This window comes from Hetaerina americana, unplaced genomic scaffold (genome assembly GCF_022747635.1).
Source record: "Hetaerina americana unplaced genomic scaffold, ioHetAmer1.1.p SCAF_3, whole genome shotgun sequence".
Classification (NCBI taxonomy): Eukaryota; Metazoa; Arthropoda; class Insecta; order Odonata; family Calopterygidae; genus Hetaerina; species Hetaerina americana.
In genome coordinates, this window is record NW_027286874.1 from 62895031 (window position 1) to 62921489 (window position 26459).

A 26459-nucleotide genomic window follows, 5' to 3' on the forward strand; every position below is an offset into this window, starting at 1 on the left:
GGAAAATATGTGATCACTAGCGACACCAAGATGCTAGCGCAACGAGTGCTGAACAAACTGAATTATCAGGCATGCAATAATTCTGAGAAATTTCTGAGAAGCTCATTAAGCAAGAATCCACTGTATTTCTATAATGACCACAAAATATTAATGTAGCTCAAATAACAGTGAGAAATGAGGCAACTATTATCTTAAGAAAATGCACCTACAGAAGTGCATGCATTCAATGGGAAGGATGTTTTACACTGGGAAATTATTCACAAAGCATTTTACTGCTCGATATTAAAACAATCGTAGTTTACACTATTACTTTAAGTGTTGGATAAGATGTCTCTATGTTTGTCTAAAAATACAACTTCTTCAAATATTCAACCAGTCAAGCACTGAAATAGTCATTGTGGAGCAGGGAAAATTACACAGGAATATTGGACACATTTTAAAAGGAATGATTTAATAAAATCAATTTACATTTTAATGTTTATTGAAGTTTCTAATTTGCTGTTATTTTATATGGAAATTGATAGCTAATTTTAAATATATGGACATATTGTTCAGCAACTTCATTAGCTGCATTCTATGATTATAGTTTCTAGTTATTTGTACCTATTTTTCACCATACAGTACATTCCAAAGCCCTGTCACGCTCATTAAAAATATACCCACCACTGGAGGAATTTGATTGATTTTTTTAGAGTAATTTTTTTATGGTGATAGGGAAAATCTGGGGTTGGTGGCAGTAACTAGGAATGAAAATTACAGGACTGATCTTAGTACTGGCAACTAGGTCTGTCAAGTTTTTGTCACGGTATTTATACTTAAAATTCAAGATCTGGGTACCGGTACTAACTTGTTCCCATAAACACCAATCCCCAATAATAGCCTGGGACCAGCACAAAGATAGCAATAAACACTATTTACTTTGCCTTAGACACTGATACCAAAGGATCAGTGCCAAATTTCCTGCCCAAGATACCAATCCCAATATAAAATGCATACTAGGTAATATTGTTAACTCTAAATTATCCATTTTGTGGATTGTCCATGCTATTCTCTCTGCCCAGCAGAGAGAATAGCATGGATAATCCAGCACCTCACAATTTCAATAAAATTCCAATAATGAATATAATTAAATGCTTTGAAACTTTGATATCCATTTAGAAAATATAAGCTTGAAAAACCTTGACTTTCCTAAAAGTTTTTCATTTTTATCACATAATAAAAAATTGTGACTAGTATTTAATGTTTTCATTTAAACATTTCCATACTACCCGTATTTTCCCTAATTCTCCGATAAGGTAGCAATCATATAGTTTCACTATGCAACAAGTACTACGAAACTACCTACATTGCATTTTTAAATTGAAATCGTAAGACTAATATGAACCCATATCAGGAATCCTTTGTCATTATTAGTCCTTAAGTTTGGTGAAACCAAACACTTGTTTTTCTCTCGCAACATTTAGCTTACTGAAAATATGTTCTGCTATTCACTCGATGATAATTCTGTGTTCTGTATAACTAGAAATCCAACTTTATAAAAATTGCTGATAAATTTCACTACTTGTGCATTCCATAACTAAAAAACTCAATCACAAGGAATGAAAACAGAAATTTCATTTCTTTCCTAATTACAGTCACTTGCTAATATTTAACTATTTGATTCATATGACATTAATTCGGGTATATCACAACCATATTTTCCACCTAATTCGGTTACTCATGTTTTTCAATTATTCATGCCTCATTATTCATACATTAGTAAGGATTATTTAGCGTTTACTGTATTTTGATTAATATCCCTTTCTAATCTGTTTTTTGATTCAGGGACTTGCAGTCATGTTAATTTGAAAAATGTTTGGAAACTTAAATAATCCCTTAAGAATAAGAAATATCCTAAACCTTTGCTTCATTTCCCTCTGAAAAAATTTAAGTTAAATTGAGAGCTGCAAAATTCTATTTCAACACATGGGGACATGGCTAAAAGAAAGAGAGGTGTTAATCCTACCAGGGACTGCTCTCTAGAGGTACTCAACCCATGCCTAAAAGAAGCCACCTGCTGCTGTCTATTACTACCTGCTGAATTAACATGGCAAGATTATTGTAATGGCACATTTTCATTAATAAACTGGGCAGAAACTTTTCATAGAATTTATCGAAAATTATGTTGCCAATAAGGCTGTCTTCATACATTACTGCTACAAATGTTTTCAGCCCAAATTGCAACCTTACATAACCCTTTAACCTTCAAAATCACAACATTCCATAATCAGCAGTAATTCATCATGAGAGGTAGTTAAAAGAGCATACAAGAAATTAATTACAGATATATCCTTACAAAAATTCGTGTACTACCAGAAAAGCTCCTCCTAAAAAGTGTTAATTTTTAAAAAACACTGCTTTGTTTATCCCAGCAAGAATTCATTTGAAATTACTGCGTGAAACATCATCTGGGTAAAAACTTTAAAAGGAATATTTATACACTTTTTTAATGAGATCATAATAATGTTTGGAATAATTGAAACTTGGGCTACAGCAATTTCTGTGGGCCACTGAAAACAATATCAGCATTGCAAAAACTGGCTCTCACACAGTTCAGGATGGTTGAGGAAAATTTATTAAAAATAATTTTGATAAATTGAGGCTATTCTAACTTTCAGGAAATAAAATAATAAATATTGTACAATAAGATAAAGAAATAGCAGAGGTTCAATTCCATTAAAAAACAAATAATTTCACATTTAATGAGATCATTATAATGTTTGGAATAATTGAAACTTGGGCTACATCAATTTCTGTGGGCCACTGAAAACTATCAGCATTGCAAAAACTGGCTCTCACACAGTTCAGGATGGTTGAAGAAAATTTATTAAAAATAATTTTGATAAATTGAGTCTATTCTAACTTTCAGGAAATAAAATAATAAATATTGTACAATAAGATAAAGAAATAGCAGAGGTTCAATTCCATTAAAAAACAAATCATTTCACATGGAATAACCCTCCATCTAGTCTTTATCTTATGCACACACAACTTTCCACCTAACTCACTTATGGCAACAGTTCCAAGATTTCCAGAGGCATTTTAGGAAACTATTTATCTTGGAAACATATCTCAACAAACAAAGCATAGAGTAATCCCACAGCTTTTTCCATGCCGTTCCATCTTAACAGAGATTTTATTTAATGCGATGTGATTAATAACAGTGTGAATGCTCATTAGATACTAGAGTCGAAGAAGAGGACAAGGCTGCCATTCATGAGAGTATGAGGCAGTCTCAAATGAATATATTATTACATGATATAAGATGCACATGCTTTACCCAACCCTGGGATGCATGCACCCATGATGCATTTGGGTGAGTTACAAAAGTTTAAGTGAATGGAAATTATAAATTTAAAAGAATTAATATGCATTGATCAAGATACTAGTTGAACATCACTAAATAAACAGTGATATTGATGATAAGGTACAAAATAGCAAAGGGGGAAATGGAACAGAGTTCAAGATAAGGTATCAATCATTCATTGTATTTATCCAGGCCAGGTTCATAGCTGGTTTAGACCAGTGTAATTTCATCAATGAACAACAAATATGAACATTTAAAGGAGGAAATTGAATATTTACATGCTGGAAATTAAACTCTCCCGTGAATAAATGATTCAAACATGTTTGGTGTTTTAAATAAAAAGGATAGGGATAAATGTGATTCCCAATAAGAATAGCAATCAAACTGAATCAGCTCCCCATGATAAGAGCACAGCAATGTAAAATGTTGCATGCGTGTTAAAATTTTTAAATGTACTATCCTCATATTTTTCCAAAAACAAAAATTATTTGTACATGTAGAGCGCAAAATGTAATGCACACCAACTGTCAAAGAAATTTTTTTCACTTGAAGTGTGCATTATGTGATACTTGAAAATTTTTTAATTTGTTTCTTAAAATAGTGCGATTCTGCTTTGGAACATCATCTCCTTTCGAGAAAGATCTCCCTAAAATCTGAACAGCATCAAATTCCTCGAAAAATCGACAAGTTCTCTCTGGTTTCCAGTGGATTAGAAAATCAGTGACTAACTGCAAGTGCTGAAGCCCGGAGGATGATGGCAGAGTTAGCATCAAAATGTCGGCCACTAATTACCTCATCTGACTGGAAGCTTCAGAGAACTTAATTCTAACCATTCACTGGGAAAATACCATACCTTCACCACTCCAAAAAAATTCGCTTGTTTGCCACAGATATTCCTTTTTTGTTATTTGTACATTTTTATGATTTCAACATTGTGCAATATCTACTCCTATGATATCAACACCTGGAATGTTTTAGCACCCTGAAAATGTTTTCACTCCCTTTGAAGGTTGACAGGTAGATGAGGGACCAGTGAAAGGACCCTTTTTGTTTCAGAAGCTGAAATATTTCTACAAAGAAAAGTGAAGCCACAGTCTACTCTATTGACTTACACATGCATTGCTTATTCCAAAATACTCGTTCAAAACAAATTTCATTGAGCTTTTCTGTACTGCCAAGTTTCATACGTATATTAAAATGACATCATGTTTCACATTACATTTTTGTGCCTTAAATTTTGAAATAATTACTCTGCTCAACCCAGTTGACAGAATTTATAGCATAATTGTCTATATAAATACTACTTCATAATGCCTAAAAATCCACAAAAAAAGCTTTTATCAATAGAATGGTATATTAAGATAAATATTTATAGAATATAAAACCCACAGAAATATGGATGATCCATAGCTTGTTGCGCCGTTAGCCTGTCTTGATGGTCATAGCGTAGAAGCTTGTCCAGGAAATCCAGAGCTTCAGGAGTTACTAAGTGCTGATTTTCGCTGTGAACAAATCGCTCCCACCTCTTCCGAGAATGCCTGAAAAGATATTAAGTCCAGCTTAAAACCATTCACTTAGAAATATGCATTAAAAGAGTAATGACCCATCAGCAATTATCACAATACAGAAGGCGTATAATTTCCTGATTCCTTTATCACCAAGAACACCAAACATTACCCATTATGAGAACTGACAGAATTAAACCCCAGGGTAACAGACCTGTTTTCCCTAAATACCTGGTAATACCTGTTTTCTCTAAAGTGAGAGGCAGTGGTAGCTAAGCATTCTTTCAAACAGAAGGAAGAATGGGTAGGAACTCATCACACAATTCCCTTTGTCTATTTATTCCAATATGACAAGGTTGAATTGGGAATAATCCTTTAATCATGAGGCCATGTGGCCAATGAGTAGTGGGATAATTATGTATAATATTTCATTGTTGAGTATGAAATAAGTCTAAAACAACGAAGCACAAGATTTTCGGCTGTAAACTCCATTTACACATTCAAGAGAACCAACAGAAGTTTAATGACAAGTTAAATAGCAGTAGAAGTAAAAATAGTATTAAAATGAACAGGCAGTAATTATAATTTAAGCCCTATTAAAATATACAATAGAACAATAATAATTCAAATGTGAACATATAAAGTGACATGCAATTCTGTTTGCTTAAAATAAAAATATTTTCCTTATTGTAAGATAATAGATTCTAATTAAATGAAGAATACAATGTATCTTTCCACTGTCCTTTATTTGCTTACAACCGGTTTCAACGCTCAAGCATCATCATCAGGTACTTCATGATGATGCTTGAGCTTTGAAACCTGTTGTACGCAAATAAAGGACAGTGGAAAGATACATTGTGTTCTTCATTTAATTAAAATGAATTTCCACAAGGTTGAGCCGGGAACAATTGAATATAATAGTTTCTCCTTGTTTCCAAATGGTTTTGGTTTTTCAGTTGTAGTAATCCAATATTTTGTTAACTTGATAAGGGGGAATTGTAAAATTTTAATATCACTTATTTTATTTTAGTTAATTGATATTACTTATTATATTATATTTTATTGTTATATTCTTATATTAGAATTTTAATATTGAAATAACTCCGTGCCATTTTCTTGACCATTTGATACAAATGATGTACATAAAATGAAAGGAAACAATGCAAATCTATTTCAAAATTTAAGAATGCCTGAAGTTATCTCCTAATGAATTGGGAAGTATTTGCAAATTTTAATTGAGTGACTACATAAAATATTATTCAATTCACAGTGTGACAAAGAAATATCTTGGCATAACAGAGCATGCAAACAAAAAACCAAAAACAATTACAACCGGCCCAATGTTTTGTCATATTGCATAAATGTTTCTTCAACAAAGGAGGCTAGAGTAGATTCATTGACTAGAACAAAAAACGGGTTCCTCAATAAATAATTAAAAACTCATTCTATAATGCCTAGTGAAATTGACCTGAAAAAATCCTGGCTTGATTAACCTTGAGTGCATAACCAAATTTCTGGTAAAACGCAGAACTGGAGAATCAATTGTGCTGCAGCACCGAATTGGGCTGCCAATTCAAACTAATCCCAAAATCTGTGTCAACAGGTTTACATCATTAGACATGATCATACAGCTACCTCACCAATCAAAAACCATGGTATATTGATAAACTAGCTCACATAATAATAATTATTATTATTGACATTCTACTATTTAAGGTAGGTTTTGCATGGACACATTACACAAAGATATATTTTTATACAACTCCCAATGAAAGACAACCTACCATATATCACTAAAATGAACAATTCTTCAATTTGGCACGCTTCCTTCCACCCTACATTCTGTCTACCATACATGCCCTATTCCGACCACTTACTAGCTAGTCTATTCTTCTCTCATCCACCATTCTTCAACATCCTACCACCAATCAAAATCCTATATGAATCTTCCATGCCTACTTTTAATTTCTCTCCACAATCCCCTCTCCTTACCACCTATGCCTACCACATACTCCTTTGTTTTCTTTTCTGTTCATTTCACATTTTGCATCTTTCCACACACTATATTTAAAATGCCTCCAAATCTATGCTTACCATCTTCCTTCGACTATCATTTACAGATCATGCATAGCCACATTCCACATCAAAGTTTTAAATAGTCTTTTCTAAGCATCCTTACTATTCAACATCCTTCTTGTGCCTCCCAATTTTTGTCAATGACCATTTTCATTTAAAACGCTTCTGATTTAAGTTAACTATTTCACCTACTTTAGTTTATGAACTACTAAATTAATGCTTAAGCTTTCCTTGTGCTCAAAAACCATATATTTGTTTTGTATACATTGAATCTTATCTCATACCTATCACACTGGCTTTTCAATGCATGTATCAATGCTTAAAACCCCTTGGAAGACTGACTTAAGCTTCGTGGCCCTCAAACCTAACTGATTTAATGGATTCTCCAATGACTTTCACTTTTATCTTCAGTTCTACCTATGCCTCTTTAATTGATTCCTCTGCACTTGTTGAAAAGCATGGGCGAGTTTAGGCATATTGTGAGTTTATGCATAGCCCACTTTTTTCCCCAAAATTGCTAGTTGGTTGGAGAATTCCCAGGTTCACCCAGTTTTCACATTGCTGGCACATTGGGCCATTTCCAGCAGCTAGACACCATACAATTATCAATTAAATATCACAGCATCAAATAAAAAGAGAATTGTGTATGCTTCTCTGAAGAAGATTGTTATTCATCTGCCACCGTACTGGGAATCTAGTAGGAATCTGTCGTATCTTCTCAAAAAAATCATTTTTTTACAAGAGCAAATATGTTCCAATTACAGGCAATAGCTGATTAACAATAGGTGTTTATTGTTTCGAGAATCACCTCCCTTAGCATACATAGGATTAAAACTATTACAATAAAGAAAGGTTGCCAGACTACCAACATTTACATGTTGTCCGCGCCACAACATTGGTATCTTACTTTCCCAAGTAATGACTGTCTCACACTCTGATACTTAAGGGCAGTTCATATGCTGCCAGTAAAATTAAAATACCAAGAGCCCAGCATTATGTACAAATATAAAGAAAATTTCAGTATATGTATTTATGAAAAAATTACTCACCTCCCTAATATATCAGTGAACCGAGCATCAAGAACTATATTATATTTGTCAAGGTATTCTAGTAATTCTTCGGTACCCAGCACCTTGGCAATGCGCACCAACTGGTCATAATTATCATGGCCATGGAAGAAAGGCTCCTTTCGGAAAATCATACTGGCAAGCATACATCCTAGAGACCACATGTCCAGTGAATAATCATACATCTGGAAAAGAAAAATTTGCATTAAATTATGAAAAGCTGAAAAGATATCAAGCAATTCTAAAATCTCTTCACCAAGCATTATATCCCAGTGTTCATATTCAATGCAAATATATTGTTTTCACTTCCTTACTGTTATGGCTTGTGGATTCAGTCAAAACTATTATTGTTTTCACTTCCTTACTGTTATGGCTTGTGGATTCAGTCAAAACTATTATTGGTAATCATAACATTGCTCGCATGCATGATAATGATAAATTCACACAATACCTCCCAACAAAATCCAAGAGACTGCGCTTAGGGTTATATCAGAAAAGTTTCGCTTTTATTAGGGCTCATCTCTCACTAGTACACTGTTTAAGTTTCAACTATATTCATCATGTGGTTTAATTTTCAGAGATTGAAACAGCAAACTTCTGATTATGTAGACCAATCGAAAAATTTGAGTTTTGTCCAGAGATTAAACACTTTATTAACAAAGCTTAATACAATGTGATCAAGGCAGATATGGATGAAGTTGATAGAACATCTGCTCCTGTGCTTGCAACTGTTTAAAATGGGGTAAATGAGCATAAATAGAGCCATTAATCCACAAATTATTAACATCATTTGGAACATCCAGTGGAAGTGGCAAAACAGAATCAACAATATGGTTTTTAGTTTAGACAAAGCAAAACTTGCAAAATAGTTGATACCATAAGAACCATCACATCACAAGAAGCAGTGTTTTCAATTATGGACAAAAAGCTGGGAGGTCAAAAAATCTTGGCATGATGGGTGCCATGTTTGCTCTCTGTAGAGAATAAATGCAATTATGGGGTCAATTTGGAGGCTGGTTTGGCACTGAACTACTGAACTATTGCAATCCTAATGAGTTTCTGTGTCAATACATAAATGTGGATGAAACATGGATAGACTACTACCCTCCACAGACCAACAGAAACACAGTGTTTCTAAAGGCAATCCAGCCCCGAAGAAGGCGAATGTGGTGAAAACCAGCCTATGGCCAGGGCTTTTTAGATGCATGCAGAATCATCATCTATATCGATTACTGGCATAAAGGATGAATGGAGTATCTTATCCATTGTTATTGCACCGATTGAGTGAAGAAATCAAGAAAAATGTCATTTCATTTCTCAAAGTAAAAAATTCTCTCCAATCAAGACAATGCAAGGGTTCATGAAAATTAGGGAATTAAAATTAGAATTATTTCAACATTCAACATGCTCAGCACTCAAGTACTTTTTTATTTCCAAATTTGGAAAAAATTGCACACAGAAAAATATTCTTGTTGAACGTGGTCATCACCCACACATATGCCTACTTAAGGGCTTTCTGAAATCCTACTTTTGGGACAGCTTAAAAAAGTTGAAGAAATGCTGTGAAGGGTATCAATGTCAAGCTAAAAGGAAATTATGCTGAAATAAAAAGAAATATATCCCAAATAATATTTTACTATTTTTTCCTAAGGACTTATTGAACGACCCATATAATTCTATTGATAGCCGACAAAACAGAATATTTCTCAATTTATTATCGTCCTCCTTCCATCTTTTTAACTCTAAATTTACTGGAACACCTTCAGATTACACAACTACCATAGTTATCTAGTCAAGGCAATCTCTATAGTAGTTACTATTTGCAATGTTATCCTTTGTACATTATTTTGGATATGCATTTGCACCAGTCAGAAAACAACATTTGTCAGATCCCGCAGGACTATTCTCTTCATATATATAGATCATCTCACACCACCTTACTAAGTAATTCCTCCTTGACAAAGACTGAAAAATGGCAATGTTTTCAGAATTTCCTTCACTTCATTGTTTCACAGTTTTGTTTTTTCCATGCACACTATCTTTAAAATGTGGATAGCCAGTACACCACCAGTCAAACCAACATGATTCCAACTTATTTATTTTGAGTAGGATCTTGGACAACATCATAAAAGCAGGTAAAACAAAGATTACAGATGAGAGTAAATAACAAAGGAAACCTTTTCACAATTCTAATGATTTTCATGAGGCTTCAGATTTATGATTGTTCCAATGACAATAAAAAGTGAGGCCAATGATCAATTTTGATGCATACCATGCATAAAGAATCATCTCTTGGAAAATTGAGGCACCCAATTCATGATGGACTGAGCCTAAGTTTGGCGTCCTTCCTTGATAATTTATTCTGCTTTTTCATGAGGACAATCAATGAGTTTTTAAATCTGGTTTGATGAAAATTTTTACCTACCTATTGAATGACTGAGTGGGAAGCAAATTGGTGTGGCTGGTAGTTTGCTGGCCAACCACATGCGTCTCCTGTGCTCTATTGTCAGTGTTTTTCAGCACTGCCAACTTTGGTGTAATGCGGAGAATATTAGGAGTAGTTACAGAACACTCTTCATCAGATGGAACGTTAAAATAAATGACTCCTTGATGTTTTTCAATGAGTTGGCTTATGTCTAGCATCTAAGATTAGCACGTGCATAATTAATTACCAATTTGTTTCTATCAGCTAAGAAAGTAATGTTCTTCTGCCAATCCTAATTACTATACTCCATAATTACCCATGCTGAGATTTTACACGATGTTAAAAGAGTAGTAGTAATTGCTTTAATAGTTTTAATTTAATAATCACCAGTGAAGTTTTCCACGACCAATAAAACTGAAGCACCTCAGAAAGTACAACTAACCCTATTTCTTTGAAGGACATAGTGGCCTGAATGTTGTTACCTTCCCTAACAATATTATCAATCATACCAAGTGTTATTTTCATAGACCTTCTCAGAATATATATTTTATAGGCACTGTTGGAAAAGGTTCTAATTTTAAATTGCCACAATTACTAGTAATTAATCCTCATTATTTTAATGGACTAGAAAGCCAAATCCTAGAATCACATCAACACCTTAAAACAATTATGATGCCATTAACATACATATTAAACAAAGATTGCCCGGTGCCCTAATTTTCAGCGAATCAATACCACATAAGAGTATTTCCATTTTGATTGTTTATTATCTTTGAAAATTTACTGATCAGTATTTTTTACCAATAACATGAATACTGGCAATCCTTTAATTGGCTTCATTAAATTGATCCATGAATTTAAAGCCCACTCAAACACTATTATTACTAATGAATTTATATTGCTACATTATAAATTATTTTTTGTAATTGGTAACAAAAACTGAAGGGGCATTTCCATGAAAATGCTTTTCCTACTTACAATTACATGAGTTCTTTCCTCTAACTTGATTAATTGGGGCTTAAAAACCAGACAAACAAGGCACATGAACTTACAAAAATGCTATATAGACTAAAAAGGTACACTTTTGGATTCAATGATTCATTAATACAGGATTTAATATGTTTACATTTACCCTCTCAACACACTTTGAGGGAACGGTTACCTTCAAGTGATTTACTTAGGTAGCAAGTCAGAAATGAAAAATAAATTACCTGGTAATCTGCTAGCAATTCCGGTCCTTTGAAATATCGGGATGCTACACGCACATTATATTCTTGACCTGGATGATAAAACTCAGCCAGACCCCAATCGATGAGCCTCAGCTTTCGATTTTCATGGTCAATCATCACATTATGAGGTTTAACATCCCTATGCATAATGCCCATGCTATGACAATAATCCAAAGCCTGGAAATGAAGTAGTACACAAGTTGCCTTAATCAACACACTTACTCACTAATAAAAGCCCAGTTTTTAAATTACATTAAAATTCACATGTCTAGAGAGTTCGAGTTATGTATATTACACAATTGAAATCAGACAATAAAAAAATTGTCAAGCATTAGTCCAATTGGAATTAAAATAATTTTATATTTAAGAATTCACTGGAATCTGGTATATCACTTAATATTTCAACCACATAATACAAGTCAGCACTAAGCATTTTTTTCTCACCTTGAGCAGTTCATATAGGTAGTAGCGAATGTCATAGTCTGTAAGGGTTTGGTATAGCTGCTTGAAATCTGTGTTATTCACATGTTCAAATATTAGAGCTGGCGTACGAGAAACCGGATCTTTTACTACACCCTGAAGAGTAATTATATTCGTTCCCCCACGTAAATTTTCAAGGATTTTAATTTCACGCTTAATTTTCTTCTTTTTCACAGGCTATAAAAAAGAATTGTCATAAAAATCAATCAAATGGAAAATATACAAAATACTACAAATATAATCACAGTAATATGATCAGTTTACCTTTAATATTTTTACTACACACTTTTCATTGTTGGTAACATTGACAGCTTCAAATACTTCACTGTATTTTCCTCTGCCTAATTTCCGAACAAGTTGATAATCATCTTGCTGCCTATAAAATACAAACAGATGAAATTGTTAACCATCAAGTGCTTGAATATCACTGGAATGTAGGGTTCATAGGCGGAGACACAGAGCCAATGAAAGGAGCCTATTCGCAGAGTAGCAGAAGATCTTACTTCTGCTAATCTCAAGAGTCTTTTCTTTAATTTTGATCCCTCCTTGGATACATGAAACCTTTTCTTACCTACCTGCCATGTTGAGGTATTTCCCTTTGAAATGTGAGTGAGTACTCAATCGGATTTTAAACTGAATACAATTTTCAATTGCAATTTAGGCTCATGCTACAAAGGCATCAGAAGTATTCATAAATGGATACTGCATACATGAAAGGGTTTACCCAATATTGTTCAATGAATCATACAAGTTTGAATTTCTTTTGCTAGGCTAACATTTGCATCATTCTTAGGTAGCATGCTTGAACATAACTGGTTATTGGCATTATATAAAACAAAGTTAATGACTTGAAATCTATGACCAGTTTAGTATTTCATGCATCAGGGTGACTGCTGTGTTTGTCTACTATGAGCTCAATACATTCTTAACTATTGTTGTTTAATGCATGGGCTGGTTAAAGAGGTCCTGGTTAAATTTAAGAAATGAGCAACTGGTTTACATTCATTAATTTATCTATGCAATATTATTGATTAAGCAATAAATGCAATTCCCACGAGTAGCTATTGCTTCATTTGAATTGAATCTCATGATTTGGTCACAATAATCTAATTATTTCATTCCCACAATTTTGTTCCATTAAGTTGATATTGAACTACTAATTAGAACTATCTCCTGGGCAGTAAAATCTGAATATTGTAAATTTTAGTTCACTGCACTCTTAAAGCTATAACGAGCTTTAGAGCTTTAAGGCCATTCAAGCCATAGCTGTCAGTCATTTGAAACAAATATTTAAAACCACTCTACGTACCACTTATATCACTATCTTATTCAAATCTACAGAAATAATCAATCCACATGTAATCATGCCACTCCTCAATTATTTCACTTCCTTTAGGAGAGGAAAATTTGCTATCATAGTAATTTTCCTTTCCATTTACAATTAAGATTTAAGGATCTACACAGTGTCACAATTCAAATGAAATATTACTTAACAACCAGAAGTAGTTAATCGACTTCGTGACACCATGATTAGCCAACCATAAACTTGATTCATGCTGAATCTCCATGGCATAATGCCAGTCAGAAAATTTTTACTGTGAGCCAATTAATCCCCACAAAATTCCGAAAATAAAGAAATATTAGACTCATCAGATATATTTCATAAAAATAAAACCAATAAAGCAGTAGCTCCCAGAGATTTTATTAAGTAATTTGAAAGGTCAACTATTCAATTCAAAAAATTAAGGTTTTCTTTAATATCATCTTCACTTTGACCATCACCTAATTTCTCTTCTTAAATCACATTTCTCGGCTGGGTCAACATGTTTTAAAAATTTTCAAATGGAAAACGATGGTAATAATCAAATATATCATTCCATTAAAAAAACTTTATTTGTTTCACAATATTTTATAACCATCTATTCCACAACCTTACCCTCTGCCTGATAATCAATTGTTTGTAACATTTTTTAATACTGCACCTATGTGTTTCACAGCTATGCTATTGATAGCCCCTTTAATTGTGTTGCAACAAAAATGTTGATCACTACTCTGATCCTTTTTTTAGAACACTAAGTCCTTCAACACATGGCATTCTTCACGAAGTTACTGGCTGATTCAAATTCCAGAGATAGCTTCCTTTTCCAGCTCTTAATAGCCCATGATTTTGATATGCTACTACTTTCCATTGAATCAAGTCATGGCTATCAGCATTTTCAACAACATCCTGAAAACATGGAATGTTTTTATTAATTTCACATACTAAATAAACTAAAAAATCGGTTTAGGTTCATTTACTTGAAATTGATATCAGACTTCATTTACAAGATTCCATTCCAACACTAATACTAAGACATCCATAACTTATTTTGGCATGATTGAGTAATTACAAGCATGTTCAAGGTAACTACAGAACAGCTAATCAATGAAACTAACTTGACTAGCATGCCACATTCTTCAGAGCATCCTCTAGGAGGAGAGCTTAGATATGGACTTGCTGTCAGGAGCCTAGAATTAAATTTTGTGGGGCTAACACAGTATGGTAGGTACTGACAAAAAAATGAAGTAAATCCTTAAAAGGAGTTTTAAGAAATATTTCAACTGGCAGAGTGCTGCCAGTGCTTTGGCAAAATGGGTGTTAATGCCAATCAATACTTAAATAAAATCATTAAAATGCAAATTACACGGACTATTACAGTGAAAAACCAAATTACTCTTTTCACATGTCAATTGAAGTATATAGATGTCAATAATAACTAACACAAAATCCAGTACAATGAATCAAAACATATATTCTGAGAGACTAACTAATTACTACCTAATTAATTTGAACATTTCAGGATGATTAAAAACATTCATCTTGGTTTACTGCAACAAATATTGTGAATTAGGATTCAGTCCAACATTTTTGTCCAAAACTGTTGTGTACTTGCTGAATTTTTGGGGACAGCTGTATATATAAATAGCTGAACCCTGTATTTGGATCTGAATTTTCATTTTCTTGTGATTTACAACAATTTTATCGTCCCCGTTAAATTTCCTCTAATTTCCAATGTACCTGGAACCCAGAATTTATATGATTTAATTTTCAGTTTTCCCACTATTTGCATTACTATTCACTGGATTAAGAAATTTCACATTCTAAAATAGTTACTCATGTACATCAGTCTTTCTAATACACATATTTGACAAATTCCAAAGAAACTGCGGGAGATGCCGCAACAGTAACTTTTAACGGAGTCATCCGCTAATGTGCATTTCAATGCAACAATTTCAGAGCGTAAAAATCATTCGCCTTGACGGACTCGAACCCAGATCCCTCAATATCCAGTCGAGTGCTTTAGCCACTCAACCGGATATTGAGGGATCTGGGTTTGAGTCCCAGTCAAGGCGAATGATTTTTACGCTCTGAAATTGTTGCATTGAAATACACTTATTTGAATTTGCTTCGCCAATTTACACCTAAAAAAAGATAGGAGAGCAGTAATGTGAGTGGTTTAGCAAAGAATTTGAATAAGGTGCGCACTACTGACGGAAATGCTAACTACTTGAACTCAATCTCTGTCTGTCATTAAGAGACTTGTGCAAATAAATGAATACATAGGACACTAGGAGTTAGCTCTGTAATTTATGGATTACCAGAACACCTGCGTGAGACTTCATTTCACACCTAAGTTGACATTACAGGAATGAAAATGGGTTTGATGAACTGTTCACGTATCACAAAAGATCATTTGTACTCAATGCAACAATTAAAACAGGGACAGGCTACAGAATAATTAAATGTTTTGAAACTTGTTTTATTTCATCAAAACTACTTTGAATTAAAAATAATTATATTTTCTTCGAACAATTTAAGTTGAACAACTGTTCACACAGTCCACAGTGTTTGCACAAGAATTGAGGTACCTCTGATTCTCATGAGTTAAGTTTTTCTCAATTACTCTGGAATGTCAATTTAATTCTGCTTGGTAATGGAAAGACGAGGCGAAAAACATTTTCAACGGAAGGCAAAATAAAAATTGTGGTTCAAGTTGGTTCCCATAATGGAATCTGTATTGATCTGGAGAAACATTAAGAATGCAAGCCCCTACAATGAATGCAATTGTGAAAAATTGCAATTTGATTCTAAAACACTCAACCCAGTGTCGACAATTGCCTTGAAAGAGAGGAATTTCAGGAATTCCAAGTATGAAGAATTACTGAAAGAGTGGTTTTTAATAGATAGATAAATATTCCCGAAAGGTATCATCTTCAGAGAATACTTATTACACATTCCCATTAAAATGGGAATCAAGATTTCATTGCATCCCAAGGTTGGTTAGGCAGATTTAAAACTATGTACATTGTACACAATGTAGTGTAGGGTGAAAGTAGTCTTGACATCAAGACTGCAACTTGGCTACTTAAGATGTCAGAAATGTATGAATTTGTTGAAGGCTATAGCCCAAAACATGTTTTCAATTCAGACAACACAAGATTAATATTTCATGAGCTGCCAGCAAATCACTGTGCTTCAGAGGTGACCACAATCATAGAAGGGTGCTTAGCAAACGAAGGCTTACTTTATCATTAATTACAAATGATAATAGAAGGGAGAACTTTCAGCCACGAGGATCGGCATGGCGCATGGCTAATGTACTGGCCCACCCAGGAGAATCGATTCCTGCAGATAGCAGAATTTTTCAGTGATATCCACGATCCCTGCTTCAGGTGCTTTGAGGAGAGTATTTAAGATATATCGTCAGTTGGATGGGGCGCTAAACAGCGGATCCCTTGGTGCATTTCATCAAGAGTAGGCTATTGCCAACTGTGGGTTTCTCTCCACCCTTCCCTCGTTCCCATCCATCCTTAATGATGCAAATGATCTCCGCTATGGGTCGCCTACCTTAAATTTACTACTACTACTAGCTTCAGCCACTATTGGTTGGTATATCTACTTTTACCGGATACTTAACACCACATATGGCTTTAAAGCAAGTCCAGGAATCCACAATATTTTAATGCTATAGGAAGGCGAGATTTTATAAAGATTGTGAAAAAGTAATTCCAGATGATATTTGTGATGACGATGTAATGAATAATTACTTCAGTAATTAAGAATGTAAAAATGAATATTCTCCTTTACCCAATATTTACATTTTCCTGTATTTTGCACTTGCAGCCCCCAGAAAAATTCACAATAAAAAAGCAGTCTGTAACTAGTAATTAGAAAGGACTTTACAACAAACCAAGATTACGTTCGCCTAATTTACAGGATTGTGGTGGACATGTCCATTAAAGATTTTCATAATAACATTTTACTTACATCAGCCATTAATAATTTAAATGGCTAAGTCAACCAAATGAGCAAAGCAGTTGCCAAATAATATTTACTATGATTGACATAAAATAGCCTTTACTGTTCACATAATTCCATGCAAGTATTGATCTGAGGCACCATTCCTTCTTGAAGATCCTCACTGAAACTAACCTGCATCAGTGTCTCCAGATCATTAGATGATTTCTGGGTGCTCCAGCTTTTCCTGAAGGCTATTTGGTCCATCAAATACAAAATCTTTTCAGAGTAGCAGTCTTCACCCAATGCCCACCACTTGATTTCACCCATATCTTAATAATTGAATCTGAGAATTTCATTCTCATGGAATTCCATTCTTGGTCTCTTCCACTGAAACATAATTATGTCATTACTAAGCCAAAAGAAAGGACAACACAAAAAAACAATTTTGAATATGCAACTTCATAATTAAGTTAATTACTCACCAGTGGCATGGGCCTGGCTTGTCAAACCACCTTCTTCCTGGCTTCTCACTTCCAGTTTGCTCACGAGTACCAACTTCACATCATAAATTAATGGATTTAGTTCAAACGTGGATATTAATAGATCGACAGTTTCTTGAAACCATTTCCTCACCAATTTAATTCTTTCGATTACACTACTTTCCCACTGTGTGCTTTACCGATGACCAATCAGAATGCCACATATCTGCTAAGTAAGTCATCATGGTAGATGAATGTTTTTTTCCAGAGGAAACCACTTGGTTTCGTAATATTCAACAAAAACTTTGAGAATCTTTTTAACCAAGATAAATTTGGCCCTATATTTGAATCAAAGACTGTTTAATCGAATTCCAAAGTCAAAAGGATCGAATCTGTTTTATCAAATTTGAAAACAAAAATGTTTTCCCAAAATGTGATATCAGCTTCAATGCAGCTATGCAAATTCAGCAGCTATAAAAATTCTGCAACATCATACAAGGGTTCCGTCAAAGTGAATGGAAAGTGATAAAATATAGCCATTCATAAAATGTAATTCAAATAGGGTTTTTATAAATATTTGTAAGCTAACGATTGCACAACTCATAAAGGCTCAGATCTTTTTCCTTCAGAAGTCCAAAGCTATCATAATATTTTAAATATATCCTGCCTATATATACTATCCTCCACCAATTAGCAACAATAACTCCTAACACAAGTAAGATGAACAACTACATAAAATTTCAACCCAATCCACGTTATCACATTCTTTACTGAAAAATTTACTTTGATATCCCACAAAAACTTGTTTGTAATATACATTCACACTTGAACAAAATTTACGTTAAGCAATTTGAACACTAATCAAAATACAATTAGGAAAAACTTACTCGTACACATGAATTTAAGAATTTTTAAGATTTAATTTTAATTCGGTTGAATCACTTGATTATTGATGAGCTAAGAAACTATCAGAAAACCTATAAAAGCTGGTGAAACTAATACCTTGCCAGTGATCTAGCTAAATTGACTTACTAGATCAGAGGTTAAAATACTTATTCTCAGACTGTTAAGGTTAGTCCTGAGTTAACAGTTACCACTGAAATGATGAATAATGCAATACATTGAATCTGCAGTAAAATACTCAACTACTATTTAAATGTCATACGTACAAAGTGGCTACTTTAATGGAAATCCACTTCACACTTTTTCCTGATTTTTCTCATCACTACTTAGAATATGAGAAGGTATTTTTGATGAAGATCATTCCGCTTTGCTTCATATACCCCTGATGTCATAGTTACTCACTCATAGCAGTCATGACTATAACTTCCATTTTTCAAGAACCTGCCGGTGCAATGTTCCATGACAAACTGATCTCACAAGTTTCCTTGCCGTCATTCCCATTCCATATCTATATCCAACTCCAAACTTTTCAATAAAACTCTACCATTTATCCCATTTATTTTTTAAAGAATTAAATTATTCCCACTGGAAATCACCCCAACTTATTTTGGTAAATCCTACATGTCATTTTTGCATCATATTACCAAAAAAATACATGCTGTTACCCACCCTTTTAAAAATTAACAACCATTGGAGCTCTGATGTTTCATTTCACTGAGTCTACTAATTTTATGCGTCATACTGATACACAATAGATGAAGAAGCACTTCACATTACTGACTACAATGCCATACCTCTGAAAACATGAAATTCAAACTAGGATACACAGATAGATGATTCGATAATACATGTAGTGGTATGTGGCAGAGGTAAGCGACAGCCAAGATCATCTATACCAACAGCGAAAGTTGGCTATTTTGGAAGAGTAAATATTTTTCAAAGAATGGGGAAAGTGAGGAAAGAAAACTTGCATGGGATTAGAAAAGGTGTCAAGGAGCTCAAAAAGTTAAATCAGGCAGACATTGTACTTCAATTGAAATACTCTCAATATAAGGATGAGAATATCACTAAAAGATCCTGTTACTGTCCACATTTGAACCCAGGCCCTCCAGAGAAGAAGTCAGAACAGTAGTCAACATACTAACTTGATCATCCTTTAATTGTAATGAAACCTAATAAATATAGAGACTTTAAAATGCCCCAAGTTACACAAATTTGACTAATATTTACGCTCTGTTAAACATAATGTGCAACAAACTTCTAAAAAGTGCTAACTTCCAAATATAAAACAAGAAGTTACACTGCAGTATCACAATCCTAGAGGGATTTCTCTTCTAACGTATTTGTTAACAATCATTCTGTGTTCCAGAGTAATTATTCCATAACGAATTAAAAGCTAGAATATCAAGATGAATTTACATTTACAATGGTTTTGTGCACTATTTCAAAACTAATATTGATTTCATTCACTCATTTACTCCTCGCATGTACTAGGCGTGATAAGTTGCGAAAACTCAAATTTTGGCTTCTCATCCAGAGATATACAAGTAAATACACACACGCTCGCATCATAGGAACAATGAGGAAGAATTGGAATATACGTCCAAAAAGTAAAATTTATTGTGACAGCACCTGGACACAAAGAGAGTATATCCATAGAGCGCAAACTATTTAATCATTTAAACAAATTCACTCAAGTGAAGACATGCCATATGATACCACTTGCAATCAAAGTATGACCTGGGAATCATTTTCTTTTTGAAAGATATATTCATGTAGTTATTGAGACTACACAAAAATATTCTTTCATTAAGACTAAGGCAAGCAATAAAATAGAGTAATGATAGCAACAATTGATACATGAGGTTAAACAGCCTGATAAGAGAATCATATGGGTCTACACATCATACAATATGAATCCTATTCATCTATGCATTTGTAAAAGTTTGTTTCTGGGACAACAAACTTAAATGAAAAAAGATGATTTTAGACCTATTAGGGCTCTTCTAAGGTTAAGTGCCTCCACCTACATTCAGCAGAATTTGCTTAACAATAATAGAAGTCCAACTTACCCCCAGTCCACCACATATGATTCATAGTCCCAATATTCGCGGGCTTTGTGAGAGTTGACATCGGTGTATACTCTGGATCGACTGGGGAGAGACATCATGAACAACTTTCCCGATCCAGATCTGGATGAATCAGATGAATGATGGTATGAAATAGATGAGGGCAGCAGTGGTCGTGGGTAAGCTGTTGTGGAGGCAGCAGACCACTTCAAGAAGGAATTCGAAGCCGCACCATAAGCCTGCCTTTGGACTCCTAAAAATTCAAAGACTTCTATTATTATACAATAATTACAATTCCTAATGTGTAAAAAAAATAGTTTGACAATTGTTGAATTGACCAGGTTATATTTTTGTCAGATCCATAAACCAAATGAAGAGCTTACACCACATGCATATCAGAAAATACGACAAACATGAGAAAGTTCAGAATCGTACTCCTTATTAACTGCCTCCAAAATTAGGTCTATGTTCGAAGAGAAAAACTTATTGCTACATCAAAGTGGTAAACGCTACAAAAATTGCAAAGTCCGTTCATTTTTATAGTACCCCACAAATCACTAACAGCGTGTACAGCAGGAGGTATATAGTGAAAATTACAATATGCCAGAAGAAACCGCAAGACCACATTGTAGACCCATATGGATACTTTACACCATGATACTGAGTCCTGAACACAAATACTCATGTAGCCTTTAACTGCCATGGCTTGATCGAACTATACATTGCTGCAACTGAAGCTTCACATTTTCATTTCATCGACTACTCTTGTCACGGAGTGAAATTATCGAGTCTCACTTTTCACTTATAGGCAGGTAAAAATTTTATCAGGCGAGAACAAAACTTTGGAAACATTAATTGCTTGATAAGCAGCTGAGCCTTTACATTTAATACCACTGATATATTACTTGGTAACGCTCGGCTCAGCAGCATGGCTCGTAAAAGGGACACTCATCGTTGATCACAAACATCAGGTCAATTTCAGTGTTGAACAGTATGAACAAGAAAATTACCTAGGAAACGAGTGCATATTCTGTCAAATTAATCGGTGGGGAAAATTTACAAGCCACTGGCCAGTAATGATTACATCAATAAGACTTTTAAAAAAAAGTACTTTTCACGTGGAAAAGCAAAATATGCCACAATAATGAAGGAAGAACGACAACTTCCTTGCTACTGCATACTAACAGAACTCACCAAATGGTCTTTACTGGTATACTATAAATAAAGCACAAGTTACCTGAGCAATTAATAAAATAAAATGAAGCATAGACCACGCGATTTTACGATTTTGCCATCGTCTTTAAAAATCCAAATGTCAATGTAACAACGTGAAAACAAGCAGAGAACCGATACTCTCATATCTCAACTACTTTTACCGACCTTTCAGTAATTAGCAGCTAATACATGTCAAAAGAACTTAAAACAACTTCCGTCTTCAAGGAGTAACGCAAGGTAAAAATTCAATTTAATTACAAAAAATCTGGATGAAATATTTCTGGGCCGTTACTAGGGTGTTGATTCTGACATTTTTCTGGGGCATTGGCTGCAAATTAAGATACATACATTTCCGTTAGAAAATGCCAAACGATGCAAGCTATTCTGCTTTGAGACAATTTCAAATGCTTCTAACTTGAAATCAAGATAATGCCTTATTTCTACCCGTTTAACTTTCAAGATGTATTTTGGGGTCCTTCAGAGCGAAGGAAACAAAAATTAAGTTACTAAGAACATCAGGCTTAGTGAAAAATCACCTCGGTCTCTCTAATAGGATTTACAATAAGTCGCCACCGGCCTCAATGCTTCAAAAATGAAAATTTACCTCCGTTAAACGAAGGAATTACTGTGAAGTATTCCGTAAATTATGATAGTTAAAGTAAAATTCGGCACACAACAAAATCGGGACGGACACATCACGTCTCCCACATCCCATTTCTCACATCACATTTCCCAACTTTACTTTAAATATAATATCATATTAAGAATTTACCACATTTGCTAAATCGAAAATAATGATTCTGTAATGGAAATTTAGACTTCCTCTTTTCTCGTATCCGAAAGTCAGCCTTGGTTAGTACATTCCGACGATGTGAGGCACGCCATTAACTGAGGACTTGAATTGGGTAATAAGCAGGGAACACAATTTCAAAATTAAATTCTCCATACCTAATACATTCCGAGCCCAAATTATTGTCCTCCTGGTTATCTACAGGATCTAAACCGTTTCAATTACAAATACGAGCCAGATTGAGGGCGTCTTTAGTTTCCAATTCCTTAAAGTATTTGTAGGTAAGCCGGCTTCCCGAAGAGTAAAATCCAAGATGGCTGCCTACATCCCGCCACGGAAATCTAGAAACGAGGCTTTTGCAGGCAACATTTCCTTCACCCCTCTACAGCACATTGATTACTTTTACTTAGCGAGAATAGAGGGCAGAAACGTACAAGGCGATGTTGCACAATCAACGAACATGCTGAAGCATGCAACAGCGCAAAACAATAATTATTTGCATTATTTTATCTTTTTAAATCTCAAATAGAAATACTAAAATATCCATTGATAAATAATATATACTGATACGCATTACTTAATGACTCTGAAACGCTTTCTTTAAAAATTTAAAAGTTGACTCTGCAAGGAGTGTAGCTAGTATATTTGGATAGAAAGAAGAATTGTACAAATATGAGTACAAAGTTCATTTATGGCATTATTGATAACTTTACCAATTTTTCTCAAAAAAACGGAATAGTTCCTGCTTCATAGTGTAGGTGTCCGTTTCCAACAGCTGAGATGGCTGCGGTGGAAGAGGTGAACAAACTCGGCGGAGACTATAAACATTGTTTAATATTTAGCATATGTAACAATTATAAATTGAGGAATGAGTTCCAGAAAATTCTGCGAAAACACATTCAAGAGAACAACACTGCCTCTAACCACCTGTAAATGGAACACAAATTTAGGGGCGTTGCCATGTGTCCATCAGTTACGGTGAAGATTACATGTTTGTGAACAACTTCATTTATTAGTTATACCTGAAGAGTCCAGGTCCTCCAGGAAGTCCTTCGCCGGAAAAAATAATCAAGGTGAGGCGCGAAATTTTCAAGGCTATGGACAAAGACCGAAAGAAGGACGGAGATGACTCTCGTGTTGTAATGTAGTGAAAGTGGCCGCTTCGCGCGGGCTGTCGAAACTTCGGAGTAGTATATAAGACTTGACCAGCGGCTGAGATGCTCCAAACCGGGACTTGTATCTGTAGAGTGAGGACCAACTTCTGTGAAGAAAACGGAATACGAATTCACGATGAAGTTTCATCTCGTAATTCAAATTACTTCTTACCTCGTTTCTTGTGATACTTCGTTTATGTCTAGAATTAATTTAGAAATAATGGTGTAAAATTCATGGGATTCTTGAAAAAACTACAGTTCAACTTAATAAAAGTTTTTTTTTTCATTTAGGCAATTGTATTGGTGCTGGCGGCCGTTTTTGTATGCATGGCCGTTGCTCTCCCCTTGGATGACGACCCCACAGATTCCTCTAAAGGGTGGAATCATTCACCATCTGATCCAAGTTCCATCTTCCTCTTGAAAAAGCTGAAGTTGAAGAAACTGCTATTGCTTGGAAAATAGATTTTGTAAGTTATAAAATAGTTTGACCCTCATAAGGTAAACCCTCATAATAGTTCATTGTTATTAATATGTTCTTTCTGTTGCAGGTATTGTTTTCAACATGCTTGATAATTCTTCTCATGTACCTTTCAAACATTCATGTTTCCATTGTTTTATATTCACAAGTTTTTAACTCCTGCTTTTTGTACAAGTGCTGGAATGTTCTGACGTTTAAATTTTAATAAAATTTATATTAAAAGAAATCCTCTCCTATTTATTTCTCGGAAGACAGCCTCTTAATTGTTATTTTAGTATGAAAGTATATATTTGGTTTGATTACAATGAGTTGTCGGTTAGTTATGCCAGTGTAATTATCCATGATTTAGTTCATACCGTATTTTCTCCTATAAAGTAGAAGTCTTGAGTTCGCATTAATTTTTTTAATCGCTTGTTGCTGTCGGTGATTATCCATATTAGTGGCAGTGTCGCAGTACCCAGTATTGGGCCAAAGATGTATTCCGACTTCGAAGGTGCATTGAGGTATGACGTAAGGTTGTCACAAGTGTTGATGTTGAAGCCTTGGCAATCTAGTTACAGGGCCCAGTGGGTGTATATGCTATCAAAATTTTATAAATGAGGGATTATATTTTTTTTAAATAGTGCATTAAATTTTACATACACACTTCAGTATTGTTTAAGGTAGAGTAGCATGCACATACTGATTTGTTTTGTTTTTCTCATATGAGACATTACTTCACTTTAGTGGTCTTAACTGGAAAAGTTCTTCTGTGTACTAGTCTTTTGGAAATAACAGTACAAATCCCAATTGTCCAATTTCACTGGATTTTATATGAAGTATTTTCTTTATAATATTTTCATCAGTTCAATTTTGGTATTTTTGTGATTTATGCAAGTAAATTGTTAAAAAAAGAAGAATTACAATGAAAATGAATCCATGCCCAAGGAAGAATGATCAGGAGTGTAATCATCAATTAAATACTCCTCCCCTATCTTAGAATGAGTCTCATACCTTTTGCATTCTTAAACTGCGATTCCAATTCAATAAGTTTCATTACATACTTCAAATTTAACTTTTATCGCCAATTATGAAGGTTGAATGCAATAATCATGTACCTTATATCAGTTCTTCATTTCCATTGCAAAATATAATTTGATATTGAATGTGAGTGAACTATCCAAGTTTGTTTTTCTCAGCATTATATCTGTTGGTTGTGAAGTAAGTGAAACATTCATGCACAGGGTTCTTCAAATCTGTAAATGATTAGTTGATTCTTCCTGTGTTGTCAGGTTGTAATGAAGGATGATGATGGACTTCAAAATCAATGACTTGAAAGGATATCGATAGATATATTCCATCGTTTAAAATGATCTTGAGTTTCACAAAACAAATCCATTTTTCTCAAACTTTCACATGTGTACTCCTTTGAACCAATTTAAAAAGGTAATGAGGAAATGATATTATGGAAAAAACTTCAATTCTTTGTGGTGGCTTTTTCTGGTGGTTAATTTGTCAACATAATTCACACCATTGATGTGTATTTATGACCCAATATGCATGTTGTTTCTCTCTAGGTAAGTAGAATCAACTCTGTGACTAATTGGTTACCAGATTGTATGTCCCTCTGATCCTATTCCTTGATTTCAAGAAAAATAATGTGTTCCTAATTCAAGTGAAATATTATCATTGGATTAACTCATAAAATTATTAGCCCAATACCATCTGTTCACCCGATCGAGCTATCATTAAGTTTTGTAGTTATACATAAGGAAGATGATGAACGTGGTAAGTGGGTGGAAGATCTATATCGTGTCCTGCAAGTTAGCAGGAATTAGGGTGATTGGTAGCAATAAGCTTTAGGTGTCATTCATAGCAATCTATGCGTATTACCTTTCCAGGCTAAATTGCTTGTCTCACTGAATCCCTGTCAGATGTTAGTAATGTGTTTGGCCTCCAAGCTGATGATATACATGTGTCACA

General features: G+C 34.2%; 1 protein-coding gene and 1 long non-coding RNA gene across 4 annotated transcripts in view; one reads left to right on the plus strand and one right to left on the minus strand.

Annotated features, from left to right (window-relative positions):
- CkIIalpha (casein kinase II subunit alpha) overlaps positions 1-23237 on the minus strand; it is a 37045-nt gene extending 13808 nt beyond the window's left edge. For 2 of the 3 annotated variants that reach the window (XM_071588686.1, XM_071588688.1), the window contains exons 1-7: positions 23024-23237; positions 20864-21113; positions 12393-12504; positions 12093-12305; positions 11631-11825; positions 7977-8179; positions 4736-4884 (exon numbers count right to left, since the gene is read on the minus strand). In XM_071588686.1, coding sequence (XP_071444787.1) covers positions 4736-4884; positions 7977-8179; positions 11631-11825; positions 12093-12305; positions 12393-12504; positions 20864-20961 — 970 coding nt within the window. In that variant the 5' untranslated portion in view covers positions 20962-21113; positions 23024-23237. Of the gene's footprint in view, positions 1-4735; positions 4885-7976; positions 8180-11630; positions 11826-12092; positions 12306-12392; positions 12505-20863; positions 21114-22847; positions 22890-23023 lie in introns of those variants that run through there. The other variant, XM_071588687.1, reaches the window with a different exon arrangement.
- A 163-nt stretch (positions 23238-23400) lies between these two features.
- Positions 23401-24684, plus strand: LOC139690644 (uncharacterized). The gene is made up of 3 exons (XR_011701487.1): positions 23401-24170; positions 24311-24486; positions 24568-24684. It is a non-coding gene; the product is annotated as an uncharacterized lncRNA (long non-coding RNA).
- The last annotated feature ends 1775 nt before the right edge of the window (positions 24685-26459 follow it).